This window comes from Mustelus asterias, chromosome 11, assembly GCF_964213995.1.
Source record: "Mustelus asterias chromosome 11, sMusAst1.hap1.1, whole genome shotgun sequence".
Classification (NCBI taxonomy): Eukaryota; Metazoa; Chordata; class Chondrichthyes; order Carcharhiniformes; family Triakidae; genus Mustelus; species Mustelus asterias.
Window position 1 is genome coordinate 41878303 of NC_135811.1, and position 17232 is coordinate 41895534.

Below are 17232 nucleotides of genomic sequence, written 5' to 3' on the forward strand. Positions count from 1 at the left end.
CCACTCCCCTATTAACCCTCACCATCCCTCCTTATCACCAATTCCTTGAGTATACTCCCCAGGACTGATCAATTGACACCACAGGCTGAATTTGGTGCTGTAAGTTGCTCCAAGGCTAATATTGTGCCACCATTGTGGGAATCCCTATTCATTGAACTTATGAACTCGCCGACTTGCGCAGTTGAGTTCTGCTTTAATGACACCATGTATGACTAAATAGATGGTGTTGCCATGGGATCCCCTCTAGGGCCAGCTCTTGCAAACATTTTTGATGGGTTCCATAAGAAATGTGTCTTTGATGGAGTGACAACCAACCTCCTAACCCTTGCATATTTCCAATATGTGGATAATACCTTTGCTATAGTTAAATCCATAGCTGCGTGTAATCATTTCCTTACCATGTTTTAATGGACTCCATCCAGTACTTAAATTCACCATTAATATAGAGCCATCAAATGAACTCACTTTCTTTGATGGTTAGGGAAAGAGAGGGATGCTGCAGGGTTGTGGAATGGGTGAGGTGGTATGGTGCAGGAGGGTGGGCAGGGCTGTGGTGAAGTGTGGCGTTGGATGCAGGTGTGAACAGTTGATGCACCACTCGTCAATATACTAGTTCCATGCAAGAATTCCATTAGATTGGTCTTATCAACAACCTTGTCAATAGGGCCCAAGCCATTTGCTCATCATGCAAGCTTGATGCTGAAATAGGACACATTAAAGACATCATGTGGGATAATGGTGACCCTGATCAGGTCATTTCATGCTGGATATCATACACATTCTCACACTTTGCTTCTGAAAAGTGCCCAGCCTACCTCAGATGACCTTGGAAGGGCAAGATATCTCAAAACTTTGAGAAACAGATGAAGCTAGCTGTTTCATTCTGCTACCATGCAGTAATATGAGTGATATTCACCACTAATAGGATGCTGCCATCAAGCCAAAATGATGTGCTGCTATCGTACAAATGAGTAATGCAGTATGCAAATTTTGGTGCCAGTGTGATGCTAGGCACATTGGCTGTACATCCTGAAGATTGGCGGATCTTTTCAAACAACATGTCCCAGCTGCTTTTCACAAAGGGCAAGGTATAGATTACACCCAACCAGCTCATGTGTGCAAAATGCAAAACACAGTGTCCAACATTAAATCTGATTCTGCAATTGCTAAATAATCCTCAGTGTATTAAGAGTTGCGCCGAGAACCAATTTAAGATTGTCATTCGGGCTGGCAGTGTGGTGCTTTGTGTGTATTGGAAGCTACATATATTCACACACATGGCCCTGTTCTTTGCAGACAGAAAGAACATTTACACATATTGCAACTAATTCAGCTAAAGAAAATAAGTGATAGTATTCGTCGACTCATTCCTCAAGGCAATGCCTTGATCAATCAGGGTCAAACTGTCTGGTTTAAATTTCAAATGCTTGGCAGTTAATTGTCAGTCACTTGGCGCATTCTCCATGGCAACCAATCAGAGTTCACTTGTCAACCAATCAGCACATTTTTCTCATATAGTACGAATACATTTTTCCCCTTATAGTGGTATTTACACAGTAACTTCATTGTAGTGTTAATATAAGCCTACTTGTGATAATAAATAAACTTAAACTTATTCTTGCGATGTCTCCGGATGAGTGCAAGACGAGAAGATTTGACATATCTTTTTCTTTTCAGCAATACTCAAGTTCTATACTACTAAACGACTATATAATATCTATCCTCTGATGAAGTGCCCAAAATTGAACACTATTTCTGACCGTAAAACTGAAACAGTTCCTCACTTGAGTATTCCCGTTCCCTTGAGAGAGAGACCAACATCCCAATAGGCTATCTGGTCACTTTTTGTACCTCTGACCACTTTTTGTGAATCCCTTTGGTCCTCAACAGCTCTGACATCTAACCATTAAGAAAATATTCTTATTTTCTTTTTCAGATCCAGAGTGGATAACCTCACACTTCCCTGCATTGAGTTTCATCTTTCATAGCCCACTAACTAATTCTGCTTTTTACTTTGTAACTTCCCGTTCCCATGTGCACAACACATTGTGCCTTCTAATAGTATCATCTCCAACCTTGGATATACAACTCTCTATTCCCTCATTCAGCTCATTAATATATATGGTGAAAAATTAATGCCCCAGCACAGATCTTTTTTTATGGAAGACCAATTGTTACATTCTTTTAATCAGAATTTGGTCTCTTTATTTCTGTTCTCTGTCTCTAGTCTCCAACCAATTAAAGACAGATGTCACTAAGGTTACCTCCAATTCCTTATTCTTTCATTTTTGCAGCTAATTATGTGAGATCTTGTCAGATGTATTCTAAAAGTCCAAATAGATAACATGCATAGAGTGTCCCCTTTACCATGGCCATCAACTCCTCCGAAAATTCAACAATAGTAATTGTACATTACCTAATCTTCTTAAATCCACACTGACTTTCTCTGATCAGCTTATAAATTCCAAGTGCCTGGTTATGTGTCTCTGATGGTAAATTTCAGTAAGCTCCCCACAACTGATATTAAATTGATGGGTCTGTAATTAGTTAATTACATCCTCCTTCAACAATAGAATGACATTTACAATTTTCCAATGCGCAATATAGTTTTTGTTTGCAAAATATGGTTACTGCACCTGCAATTTCTTTACCTTTTTCTGTTAGTATTCTGGGATAGAAATGATCAGGTCCTGGATCTTTGTCCACCATGTCCCATTATGTCTCTCGTACAATGGGTAACACGTTTTACATATTAAACCCACTGACTTTCTCCATTTAACTTAGATGCCCTGACACTTCTGGTATTGTGTCTTTTTTCTCCACTGTGAAAATTGATAAAATGTACTCTGCTAATAAGTTTGATATTTCTTTCTTGTCCATTACAGTTTTGCTTGCATTAAACTTTAATTGGCCTCATTGCCCTTTACCACATTCATTAATTAAATGTATTTTTAAATATTTTGCTATTAGATTCGATGTCCCTTGAATTTTCTTTTTCATATTTTCTTTCTGCACCTCATATTACTTCATTTTTTTTGTCTTTTCCAGCTCTCCCAGTCCATTGGATTTCCACATTTCTTTGCGTTTGGTGTGACATTGTATCATACCTCATTTGCCGATCATGGTTGCAGAACTGTACAAATGACACTTATTCTTTTAGGACAACATACTTGTTCTGTGTCCTATTAAACACTTGCTTGAGCACTTCCCACTGTTTATAGGTTTACCCTTTAACAGTTCAGCCCAGTTTGGTGTGGTAAATTCATTTCTCAAATGGTTGTTGGACGTTCCGGGGTATAGATGTTTCAGTAAGTGTAGGGAAGCTGGTAAAAGAGGTGGAGGAGTAGCATTGTTAATCAAGGATAGTTTAACGGCTGCGGAAAAGCACTTTGAGGGGGATATGCACACTGAGGTAATATGGGCTGCAGTTAGAAACAGGAAAGGAGCGGTCACGTTGCTAGGAGTTTACTATAGGCCCCCAAATAGTAATAGAGATGTGGAGGAAGAAATTGCAAAGCAGATTATGGATACGTGTGGGGGTCACAGGGTAGTTGTCATGGGGGACTTTAACTTTCCAAATATTGATTGGAACCTTTGTAGGTCAAATAGTTTGGATGGGGCACTTTTTGTGCAGTGTGTGCAGGAGGGTTTCCTGACACAATATGTGGATAGGCCGACAAGGGGTGAGGCCACATTGGATTTGGTACTGGGAAATGAACCGGGCCAAGTGTTAGATTTGGTTGTGGGAGAGCACTTTGGAGATAGTGACCACAATTCGGTGTCTTTTGTTATTGCAATGGAGAGGGATAGGGCCGTACGGCAGGGCAAGGTTTACAATTGGGGGAGAGGTAATTATGATGCGATTAGGCAAGAATTAGGGGGCATAAGATGGGAACAGAAACTGTCAGGGAAAGGCACTGATGAAAAGTGGAACTTTTTCAAGGAACAAATACTAGGTGTCCTTGATAGGTATGTCCCTGTCAGGCAGGGAGGAAATGGCCGAGTGAGGGAACCGTGGTTCACAAAAGAGGTGGAATGTCTTGTGAAAAGGAAGAGGGAAGCTTATGTAGGGATGAGGAAACAAGGTTCAGATGGCTCGATTGAGGGTTACAAGTTAGCAAGGAATGAGCTGAAAAAGGGGCTGAGGAGAGCTAGGAGGGGACATGAGAAGTCCTTGGCGGGTCGGATCAAGGAAAACCCCAAGGCTTTTTACTCTTATGTGAGGAATAAAAGAATGACCAGGGTGAGGTTAGGGCCGGTCAAGGACAGTGGTGGGAACTTGTGTATGGAATCAGTAGAGATAGGTGAGGTGATGAATGAATACTTTTCTTCAGTGTTCACCAAGGAGAGGGGCCATGTTTTTCAGGAAGAGAAGGTGTTACAGGCTAATAGGCTGGAGGAAATAGATGTTCGGAGGGAGGATGTACTGGCAGTTTTGAATAAACTGAAGGTCGATAAGTCCCCTGGGCCTGATGAAATGTATCCTAGGATTCTTTGGGAGGCGAGGGATGAGATTGCAGAGCCTTTGGCTTTGATCTTTGGGTCCTCGCTGTCCACGGGGATGGTGCCAGAGGACTGGAGAGTGGCAAATGTTGTTCCTCTGTTTAAGAAAAGGAATAGAAATGACCCTGGTAATTATAGACCGGTTAGTCTTACTTCGGTGGTTGGTAAATTGATGGAAAAGGTCCTTAGGGATGGGATTTACGACCATTTAGAAAGATGCGGATTAATCCGGGATAGTCAGCACGGATTTGTGAAGGGCAAATCGTGCCTCACAAATTTGATAGAATTTTTTGAGGAGGTAACTAGGTGTGTTGATGAAGGTAGGGCGGTTGATGTCATATACATGGATTTTAGTAAGGCGTTTGATAAGGTCCCCCATGGTCGGCTTATGATGAAAGTAAGGAGGTGTGGGATAGAGGGAAAGTTGGCCGATTGGATAGGTAACTGGCTATCTGATCGAAGACAGAGGGTGGTGGTGGATGGAAAATTTTCGGACTGGAGGCAGGTTGCTAGCGGAGTGCCGCAGGGATCGGTGCTTGGTCCTCTGCTCTTTGTGATTTTTATTAATGACTTAGAGGAGGGGGCTGAAGGGTGGATCAGTAAATTTGCTGATGACACCAAGATTGGTGGAGTAGTGGATGAGGTGGAGGGCTGTTGTAGGCTGCAAAGAGACATAGATAGGATGCAAAGCTGGGCTGAAAAATGGCAAATGGAGTTTAACCCTGATAAATGTGAGGTGATTCATTTTGGTAGGACTAATTTAAATGTGGATTACAGGGTCAAAGGTAGGGTTCTGAAGACTGTGGAGGAACAGAGAGATCTTGGGGTCCATATCCACAGATCTCTAAAGGTTGCCACTCAAGTGGATAGAGCTGTGAAGAAGGCATATAGTGTGTTAGCTTTTATTAACAGGGGGTTGGAGTTTAAGAGCCGTGCGTTTATGCTGCAACTGTACAGGACCTTGGTGAGACCGCATTTGGAATATTGCGTGCAGTTCTGGTCACCTCACTATAAGAAGGATGTGGAAGCGCTGGAAAGAGTGCAGAGGAGATTTACCAGGATGCTGCCTGGTTTGGAGTGTCGGTCTTATGAGGAAAGGTTGAGGGAGCTGGGGCTGTTCTCTCTGGAGCGGAGAAGATTGAGGGGAGACTTAATAGAGGTTTATAAAATGATGAAGGGGATAGATCGAGTGAACGTTCAAAGACTATTTCCTCGGGTGGATGGAGCTATTACAAGGGGGCATAACTATAGGGTTCATGGTGGGAGATATAGGAAGGATATCAGAGGTAGGTTCTTCACGCAGAGAGTGGTTGGGGTGTGGAATGGACTGCCTGCAGTGATAGTGGAGTCAGACACTTTAGGAACATTTAAGCGGTTATTGGGTAGGCACATGGAGCACACCAGGATGGTAGGGAGTGGGATAGCTTGATCTTGGTTTCAGATGAAGGTCGGCACAACATCGTGGGCCGAAGGGCCTGTTCTGTGCTGTAATGTTCTATGTTCTATGTTCTATTCCTTTATTTAAATGTAAAACCTTGTTTTTTGCCTTTCCATTCTTCCTGTTGATCCTAATATCGAATTCAGTCATATTATGATTCCTATTTTCAAGGTGTCTCCATACCATCAGGATTGTTAAGTAATTCTGGTTTGTAACTCATGGCTAAATGCAGTAAGGCCTGGTCCCTTCGCTGTTCCAAAATGTTTTGTTCTCGAAAACTTGTCCTGAGTATATTCTTATACCACTTTCACTGCTCTGCTTTTTCCTACACTCTGGCAGGCTTATCATGGTAGGTGGCTGCATCTGGACTCTACAGAATGCTGCTGAAGTAGAATTGTTTACTGACCTTTAATAATCTGTTTTCCTATTTTATGAAGGTATGGCACCACCTTCTCACATACACATGTTCAGAGGGAGAACTCAAATTCACCTTATTATCTGTGGCCAGTTAAATGACTGTAAGTTAAGCAGACAGCCTTCAGAATATTCTTGAACCACCCAGTATAAATGGCACTTAACTGCAAAGATGGCTCCACATCCTCATGTTACTGGTGTGCATCTCAATCAACATTGATAACTAGGTTACAAGTCTAGCGACATGTTCACTCATTTCAATGTAATTGGATTATTTTAGTGGTATCTCTTTCATCTAGTTTAAGTAACAATTAAAGTAGCATTTAGTTAAATGCACTGCATTTTATTTTACACAATGCAATCATCAACTTTTTTGAAACACATTGCAATATGTCTCACAAGACTTTAATATATAGAATATTGTTTGACTCGACTCTCTTAGAACTGGAAGGGACTTTAAAGCTTTAAAGGGACTTTATTGAACAAGCTAGGGCTACAAAAGTTGAAAACACCTGTTTTACAAGGTCTACACCCCTACTAGTAAATTTGTCTTCAAATCTGTATCTAGACCTGCAATGCTCCACAGCTACCAAATGAGTAAGCTCCTCCCAAGTATAGGGACAAAATAAAAGTTTCTGCTTCAGGCAAGATTATGGGCCACGTGTTATCTGTTATAATATTATGCATTTAAAGTACGTCATTGCAGGCTTATTTACACCGGTGACCTCTTCTTTTTGTCCTTGGGTGGCTAGAAAGAGCCTGGAAATCAAAAATGAAAATCAACAACATGATTTCACAAATACACGTATGTGAGAAAAAGATGTTTATTTTCTGCCTCAGTGTGAGAAAAGTTTGATTATAGGATAGTTGGAGGGACTGCTTCCTGAAAAATTAAGTCACTTGACACAAGGTCCTTAAGTCCTCATAGCATGATCATTTAAGTAAAGGAATTATACCATGTATGTTAATAAGTGTGAACTTAAATTATGCTAAGCCATAATTAGAACCAATGTGTTTGCTTAGTTGTAGGCTGTTATTGATACAAGGAGCAGGGTGGCTCCACGGTCAATTGTTAAGAACAAACCCAGGTTCCAAAATAAAATTGTGCTCTGGTTTCCTGGGGTCAGAGCAGACCTTCTGCCCTCTCCATGAATGTGCCCTTCACCCAATTCAAAACCTAAGCTTTAGGCAGTTGTGAATTGCATTTGTGGCACAACTACAGTGCCCACTTCAGCTGGGATGACTGGGCGGCTGCATCTTACCCGAGTATAAAAGGACCTGTGGTGTCCAACAGAAATATTTCCAAATTATTGCAAAAGCTAACATTTCAAATTTTCCAGGCGACAGTGATAGAACTGTCAGCATTCGCCATAAGTTTAAGTTTATTTATTAATGTCACAAGTAGACTTACATTAACACTGCAATGAAGTTACTGTGAAAATCCCCTAGTTGCCACATTCGGGTGCCGTTCAGGTACACTGAGGGAGAATTTAGCGCGGCCAATGCACCTAACCAGCACGTCTTTCGGACTGTGGGAGGAAACCAGAGCACACGGAGGAAACCCACGCAGACACGGGGAGAACGTGCAAATGCCACACAGACAGTGACCCAAGCGATTATTACTCTGATGAAACTGACAGCAACTTGTGGCATCTATTTATGTGCAGATCAACATGGAAATTCAAAAGTTGCTGTCAGTGCTTCTACCATTCTTCACTTGATCCACTGTTGGAAGTATTTGCAGGCAGCCAAGCAATTGAAAATCACTGAACTTGCAATAATATTACTTATTAAAAAATAACAAAAAGTTACACTTTTTTAATGAAGGGTGACTGGGTTTCAAGTAAATTCTCAGCTCCAAGTTAAGTTTGAACTAAGTTCATAATTATTTCTGAGTAACCACATTTACCTTGATAAACTATCTGTACATCTACAAAATGTCAAATTTCTCTATTATGATAAAATTCCACATTTTGTTTTTAAGATTGTTTCAGTTTGTACTTTAATCCTTTGTTCATGACTCCCTGTAAAATAATTAAGACATGAAGGATAATCAACACAGTTTACTTCCTGGTTTGCTGTCTGTGAGAATACTTCAATGTGATTGACTGCTTACTTTGCATGATGATATATCCCTGTTCTGGATTCCTGCAGATCCCCTTAAATTGGCACCAGATTGAAACCAACATTGGGAAAAGGGAAACCCAGGCCATAGAAATTGTTAGAGTTCTCTGGGCAGCATTCCTTGGGGTCAGCATCTTGACTTCACCACTGACTGGAAAACCCAGCTCCAAAGGACAAATTGAGACACAATCCTTGTGTTGCACTGCTACTTTGGCTCTATAACCGCAGACGACTGTCAAAGATTTGACTTTACTTCCCAGAAATTCTTCCCTTCCCATCGAGTTTGCATACCTGTCCTTGAGGAAATAAATTTCCAGAGTTTAGAATTAAGCACTCTTATTTAAGGTTAACAATACTCCAACTCAACTAATAAGTATGAATAAGGTACTTCTGCAACAGATGATCTGAAATGGAGAAATCCAACCAGAACAAAGTAGCTGATTGGGAAGCACAACATCTTAGACAGTTATCAATTAAACTGCAGTTCTACTGCCAAAGGCACGCTAACACAAGAGTCAGGTCCCAGTCTGTCCATTGACAATGTTAGTCTATTACAAGTGCAGAATGCTCTCTAGCTCAAAGGGCTAACGTTGCCAATTCCAAGTTAATTCTGTAGCTGTTTATTTTTGAGACTTATATGAGAATTACCTTTAGCCTTGTCATCAATTTACTGCTACTAATAAATTCAAAGAATCCACTCTGTGGAAGGTGTTTTGACTGCCTTAGTGTGATCCACGAAGTAAGGATCACATTAAAATATGCAACTGATGTATGGAGAGGATCATGTTCACAGTAGATCTTCTGTAATGAAAATTGCATGTGCTTCCAAGTACACTTGCTCTGCAAGTAGATGGAATGTTTCAATTATGACCCTAGCAGAGGCCTTCCCCATGACGCTAAGGAATGAGGTGCCCTTGTCTTTGTTACCCTCTCCTCTGCCACCTTAGTTTTTGTAAAGTGTAATGATTTTTGCATCACATATCAGTGGTGGACTGAAGACTACCTTCTAGCAGAGAAGGAGAAGATCATGAAGGGGTAGTAATAGATAGGATTTTCTGGGCTTGAGCAGTCAGTTTGGCTGGGATTCCAACTTTGCCGGGTACCTTTCTATTTCCTCAGCGGCCTATGGCACTTCTCAAGGTGGAGCAATGAGGGTTCTTCATCCAACTCGTCCATGACAGGAAGCAACAGGAGAACATTGAGAACAGATTGGGAGATGTACAGCTCACAAGAGTACAGCTCGCAATTGCGTTCAGCATAATGGGACATGTGTTTCCCTCTGTTGGTGGATACTTCACCATCTGCTGACCTCAGGGGGCAAGTTTGGTGACACTAGGACCAAGTGCTCTCTTTACCCTTTCATACATAGCTCTTAGATTTCCATTGTCATGGGCAATTTCGATTTCTTGCCGTAAGTTGTGCAATATCTCCCAATCTTTTACACTGATGTCTTGGCTAAATTTCAGATCATGCAGTATTTTAGCTGTTGTGTTTCTGTAGGTTTTTTTTTCATCAATACAAGATATCATCTCAGCTGAGTAGGTCTCAAACCATTTTTTTTTGTGGGTTCTGCCTTTACCAGATGATGCTTCTGCTGCTTCATAGCTGACTGACTTCCACATTTCATCGATACTAGCATTGCTGCTTTCAGGTAAACTTTGGTGGATATCAATCAATCCAGTGACAGTGTGATTTCAAGATCTCAGAGAAAATTGGCTGTCTACGAAAAGTCCTCAGACTCAACTGTCCCTTCCATGACCTTACTGTACAATTTGATGGCTCCACTTCTGACAGTGCATTATCAGAGAGAAAAATGATGCTGCTCCAGTCACCTACACACAAACTCAACTACAAAGGGTTCCTTACCCATGCCTGTAACTTGTTCTCCCTGGCTATAGGCATGAAAAAAAACAGGGTCATAGGACAAGGTGTTGCATCTCCGCCGCTATTTACACTGAAAACCACCCCACTGGAAGTGGTTAGAAAATTCTACCACCTTGGGTCCACAGTGGCAAGCAATCTGCCCATTGATCTAGAACTTCCTATATGCATAGGGAAAGCAGCCACCGATTTTGACCAACTTATGCATGGAATAGCATTGAGCTTACACTTGGGACCAAGCAGATGGTTTCCAAGGCCTGCTTTCTCAGTTCCTTCTTTTATAGCTGTGAAATGTGTTAGGGTGACCTATCAGAAACCCCAAGGTCTGTTATGAAGCCAAACTAGACCCTACCAATTTTTCTATTTTGGCATAAATGTGAGGAAAGGATGCTTTACTCCAGGATTATTTCCACTGACAAATTGGGGATCTTTTTAACAAAGCAAGCTTTATTCATAACACGGTTAAAGTATAACTCCAACAAAATGAAGTAGTTTAACTCCTAACCATTGAACAATCCCTAAACATGAAAAGAAATAACCCTTAACTTCTAGCTTATTACTATTCAGTTCCAATTAAGTAATATTTATCTTATAGACTTAAACCCCACTTTAAAAATAGTTAGCAAATCCAGGCATATTTGCTTTAACCTTTGTTAGCGGTCTTGGAGCTTTCAGAGAGAAGGAATGAGTTTTAGTAGCTTGCAAAAAACTTCTGACTTGAAGCCATTCCCAGCCAGAACTCAACTCCAAAACTGAATCCTTGCTACAAACCTAGCTCCTCCCATATCACATGACTCTGCCAACCCAGTCTGAAATCCCAGGAGAACTTGAGTAAATAAACACCAGCCCATTAATTCTACAAAGTAACACATTGCTAGTTAAATTGAGTTATTATCCTGCTTTCTCAGCATCTGAGCTACATGTTTTGTCAGGGATAAAAAGGCTGCTGGTAACAAAGCACTGCATGTCAAAGCAGTCTATAGAAACATAAAATATATTAATAGCACAGTATCATCACACATGGAGAACTCTCAGCTATCAAGAAAAAAAAGTTTGACAATTTCCATCTTTGCTGCCTGAGGTGCATTATGGTGTGGTATACCCTGGCAGGAAAAAAATACAAAAATGGCAGCCCTCTCAAAGGCAGTGCCAATGTTTGTTGGCAATAATCAAACAGAGGCAACTTTGATAGATCTGGCACATCTATGGATGGAGCATGGTGCATTCCCATGGACTTTCTGGATGGTGAGGTAGCCAGAGTCAGGTGACCAGAAGGATACTCAAAGATTCGCTTCGAGGAAGCGTGCAAGTGAATCCTGAAGAACCTGAACATTGATTAACGCACCTAGAACTCACTAGCTGACAGGAGAAGAAAATGGCAATGCCTCCTATGGGCTAGCATGCACCACCATAATAACCAGCTGGCAACAGATGCCAATGCCAAACACAACAACCCACAATGACATCTGGTAGCTTCATGTGTGGCACTTCTGGCAAAACCTGGCTCTCAAGTATTGGCCTCTTCAGCCCTGAGCAAAGACAACCCATCTGAAATGGATTGTTTGCCACGTGTCCATCATCTGTTTTAAATGGAAATATGCCAACCATGAATAAATTAGAAAATATGGAACTAAGCTGCTCCAAAATGAAGTTAATTTGCATCATGATTAGTGGAGCAACTTTCTGATGTCATCCGAAAAGCATTATTTTTCTACATTAATTAAAATACAATTGAATATTATATGTAGCAATTGAATAATAATTTGCAATCATATCTATAATTTATACTGAGACAAATTCTTTATTTACATTATTCATTCAGTGAATCGTGCTGTTGTCAGTGGTCTGCTCTTTGAGATCTTTATAATAAATCAATGGCCAAAATTCTCAGGCCGTTCACACCAGTGGGATTCTCCGGTCCCACCGGCGGTGCATCTCCGCCAGTGGGTTTCCCGTCAGCATGGGGTGACATCAATGGAAATTCCCATCGGAAGTGGCTGGGTCAGAGAATCCTGTCGCTAGCAAATAATGTTTCACATCCCGCCGGCAGGAAACACGCGGCTGGGAGGCTGGAGAATCTTGCCCATTATATTTAAACCACATTTGATAATGTTGTCAAAAGAGTCATTGTCAGCTATTATCTGGATATGTGCTTTGTTTGAATTTTAAGTTCTTTAAATGTTCAAAGATGTTTTGACCTGAGCCATGTTGCTGGGTACATAGTATATGAAAGTTAACCTTTCTGGATGGCAAGAGAAAATATTGTCAGTTGATTAAGGTGCTGGTCATGGAAAAATCTGCAGTACCAAGGGGAGAAATTGGCATACAATTATTTAAGAGATGTGCTCTTTGAGTTGGAATCATTTTTCAATTAATGGTGCAGCAGCGGTGCGGTTATGTTACCAGCGTAATAATGCAAAGGCCTGGACCAGTGATCTGGAAACACGAGTTCAAATTCCATTGGAGCAGATGAGGAGTTTAAATGTAATTAAATTAAATAAATTGTTAATAAAATTTTACGGGGTTGTCATAAAAACCAATCAGGTTCATGGTGGTCCTTCAGGGAAGGAAATCAGCTGTCCTTACCTCGTCTGACTTAAAGGTGAATCACCAGTGTGGTTGACTCTCAGCAGCGTTCTAAAATGACTTTCAGTTGTGTTCTAGAAAGTTGTGCACCAGCTTGTTGACTACAATTATGGATGGGCAATAAATGCTGGTCTTGCCAGTGGTGCCAGCATCCTGAAAATGAATAAAACAAAACACAATAAAATATACAAAGGTCATTTGAAATCAACCCAGCTGATGGAAAACTGAGACTGTTATAATGCAAAGTACTTTATAACTGAAATATTCATTGCAAGAGTAGTTTGTGTTATTTGTCAGGTGATATGAAGGGGGATGCGGCAGTTATAACTCCATCAGTAACCTTGAAACCAGAAACCAAGAATAGGTCCAAACTCCAACAAAGTCTAGCTCGGGATGTCTGAAAGCTGCCCACAGCCACATGCCTTTGAGGGAGGCTCAGTCAAACCAATTGCCATTCTTCACAAATAGATTCCAGAACTTTCTGAGCCTGTTCTTTTTCAAACTTCTCTCAGGTTAGGCCCCAATAAAAACCTCTAAATCTCTCATCCTCCTCTGGGGAAGGATGCTGGTAATGATAAACCTTAAAAAAAAAAACCTTGCTCGTACCATCATTTCCTTTCCTGTTCAGCTCCCATTCTGAATTCGCACTTAGTATTGTTCATTCTCTCAGATCTTTCTCTATCCCTGTATCTCTTCCTCTTCACCCAGTTCTTCCTCACCTTCATTTCTGTATTTCTCACTCTCCCCTTTTATGTTTTTCTCTCTTCATGCTTTGCTTTTATTTTTGTGTTCTCTCATTTTTATGTTTGTTTTATTCCTCTATCCTCTCTTGCACTCAGCCCTCTCTTTCCAACTAACCCTTTCTCCTCTTTTCACCACACTCTCTGTCTTAGCCCTTACCCCTTTCTCTTTTTGTCTCTGTAGAGCAGTTTGTTCTGCTGTTGAGTTCCTACAGCAGTGTAGGTGCTCTATCAGAGGCACATGAGAGACAAGAGGAGGGAGCCAGATGGATCTGTCAGGCTGCAAAGAAGCAGGACTTTATAAAGAGCAAGGGAGGAGGGCGTGCTTTGAATAGTTTTGTGCAGTTGCTACAATGTTAATGTATTTTAATTGGGTGCTGTTTGTAATAAATGCCAGGATAAGGCAAGCCTGCAAGAAATTACACATTTCATGTAATCAAAGCAGTGCCTCCTATAGCTTGACTTGGTTGAAACATTTTGACTATTTGATAATATGGTTCCAAGGTCAGTGAAGGGAACCTTTCAACATCAGTGCATCCTCTCACAACTCCTGCTGATGGATACCTGAGGGGTCTCTGCAAAATCAAGCATCGAGATGCACTCCTGTCTATGTTGGCCCAAGCCAGTATTTGACCCCTGCCTGCTCCTCAGGCCCTAACAACCAGCTGATAACCATTCACTCACTGCACCCACTGAATTCAACTGAGCAACTCTATCCAGATGCGTGTCAATACTTGGACAGGGAGGGTAAGTAGGGCAAAAGCCAGCGAGTGTGTAAGTGCAGATCTCAACCAACTTAGCAGCTCAAATCATTGAATTGTTGGTGTTAACTGTGATGACCAACCAGCCAAGATTTTTTATAAATGAGAATGGGCATTAAGGTTACTCGGAAATTAAGAAGCTGAACCCTGCTAAACGTTGGCCAGCACTGACGGGGACAATAGTTTTGTTAGTGAATGGCACCTTCACATCATCTAGTTAGACTTCAAGTAACAGTAAGGTCCACTGGGCCACGGGAGAGATTTGCTACATTCAGTTTCCAGCCTGTTTATTAGCCTCCAACCTACAATAAATCTAACTTAGTCATTATAGTACATACCTGTGCGGGGGACGGGGGGCGGGAGGAGAGAGATTCCCCTTCTGTTTGTTAATGACATTGAGTGCCCCAGAGCGGTGCAATCCTCTGGGTAACACTCTGATCCGATTTACTGAGAATCGTATTCGGCTGACATCGGCCTGAATTTCCGGCAGTGGGGTTGGAGGGCTAACTTGGCGAAGACATTATTGGTCGATGGGAGGGGGGGTGGTGGGTGGGATATCAGCGGGTAACGACCTGAAAGCCCCATTTCTCCCTCAGTATGACAACACCATCCATACCTTGCAACCTTCGAAAGGAAAGTATTGGATTTCTCCCCAAGGTCGGTGTGAGCTAAGGAAGGGCGAGTGGACACAGTACTTAAAGAAAAAACACAAAAGTGATACCGACCATTTAACCAAAAGGAAACCTCACTTTGACCCAACTCGCAGTCCAAAATGACCTATTTAACACATCGGGATGAAAAAAAACCCCAATCTGAATAGTTACTAATCTAGGCTCTCAAAGTCCTTCATGATACAAGCATTGTATTTGGAAATGTCACACTGATCCAATTATGTGTGTGTGTGTGTTTTTTTACAGCCTGTCTTCCTGTTCTTTCGAATAGCTGCTGGGGCAGGTAAAGCTAATAGAAATATGCGCAACTGTTGTGTGGTGCAGTGATGTGGTGGTAAATATTAATGTTTTATTTTATTATTTTTTTATTATTCATCCATTTTACCTCTTGGGTACTAAACTGACATGCTGGCACTTTTAATTACTTTTGTTCATTCTGTGTTGCCTGGTGTGACAGCGATGTTGTTTGTTGCCCCCCCCCCCCCCCCTCCATCCTCACCCTACCCTGTCCTGACTGCTACAGCTAAAAGGTATCAGCGGAATGAGAAAATCTTTCGAGAAACTGCCCTCTAATCTGTTTGCCCAAACCGGCAAATACGAAGTGGAGGAACATGAACATCAGAACATTTCGCCAACATCTTTTGTCATTCAACTCGTGTTGAGACTGTATTTTATTCTCCGGGCCACCACCTCCCCCCTCCCCCTCAGACTGCTCATCATCCATTTTGCTTCGACGTCTTGGAAGTCTGCACAAGAAGGCCACACATACCTCGCCATTTCATATATTCCTGTGACACTTGAATTAAATGTGGGACAGTTCCGAAACGTGTCACAGATTCGTTGCCAAACACTAACAGTAGAATTGACTACATATTTTAAAAAAAATCTCACATTTCTAATGTTTAGCTGAAAACATTTGTCTTTTAAAAAAAAGGAGAAGCTGTATCCTTCTGTAAAGTTTTATGAAGTGCAATGCGAAAAATTGTATATCTATTCTGTACTAGAGGATTTTTTTGTACATTGGATTGTATAGATAGTGGAATTTCTTTTAGTGATGGCTTTATTGATATCCCCTTCACCTTTTTATGTCTGTGGTAGATTAGTTAGGTATTTTTCATTTTGGTGATTCCTTATATTAGATACTACATTTTACATATCTGGTTTTGAATCACAGTGTAGTCCCTCTTCATTTTTATATCCACTTTTAAAAGAAAACTAATTTATAATATAACCTCTCCAGCAATTCTAGGTGAACATCTTTTCATAAAGATTGGCTGCTCGTGGTCTGACATAGCTACTATTAGTTAGTGCGGATAGCAGATTGAATCCACACAAGTACAAATTCTCGACCAAACTATACTTTAGATAGCTTATACCGTGCCATTGGTGATGAAATAACCTAATTTACTATAAGCACCACACCTAATAACAGTCTGTGTCAAGTACTTCTATAGTAACTTATTCCTAAATAATGCCAAGTTTTCAGAATGTGAAATTTGATAGGATGGGTATCATAAGATTTTTTGTAAACTATTTCTGTCTATTTTTGTTACTGCATATGGTGCCAAGTATCTATGGACAGAGTTTAACGGGAATCTCTCTCTTTCTCTTCTGATATTAGCTTTTGCTAGATGTGCTTCAATGGACTTGTATATAAAGCCCTGGAACCTAAAGTTGCAAATTTCGTATTGTACCGCCTATATTTAATCTCCAGCGCTAATGTTGCAAATTTTACACGCTGCTTTCTTTACAGCATTAAAAGATGATTAGGTCGGAAAATGGGAAACACAGCCAATGCCGATACGTTTCCGCTATCGATTTAATTTACTACACTACAAAGTTCACTAGCTACTTGATAGCGGTGGATTGATGCGTGTTCTCGTATAAATCACTACGATTGGAAATGATTTTGTGTCTGCCGCCAGAATTTATGTGGCCGTGACCGTGAGATCATTCTCGTTTGTAGACCAAATGTAAAAAAAAACAGTGTGCAGACAAACTGTACCAATGTGCCCATGTATCAATAGCCACACACACTGTAAACTATTTTATTAAATCAAGGATTCAAGTTAAGTGACGTTTATGGGCTATAAAAATAAAATTCTTTGTTTCTC

The 17232-nt window shown here is 40.9% G+C and overlaps 1 protein-coding gene across 4 annotated transcripts in view; it reads left to right on the plus strand.

Moving 5' to 3' along the window:
• inpp5a (inositol polyphosphate-5-phosphatase A) overlaps positions 1–17232 on the plus strand; it is a 534961-nt gene extending 517729 nt beyond the window's left edge. Inside the window, exons 15-16 of one of the 4 annotated variants that reach the window (XM_078223475.1) lie at positions 15365–15452; positions 15576–17232. In XM_078223475.1, the coding sequence (XP_078079601.1) occupies positions 15365–15445 (81 nt within the window). In that variant the 3' untranslated portion in view covers positions 15446–15452; positions 15576–17232. Of the gene's footprint in view, positions 1–3048; positions 3320–15364; positions 15453–15575 lie in introns of those variants that run through there. The other 3 variants (XM_078223474.1, XM_078223473.1, XM_078223472.1) reach the window with 3 other exon arrangements.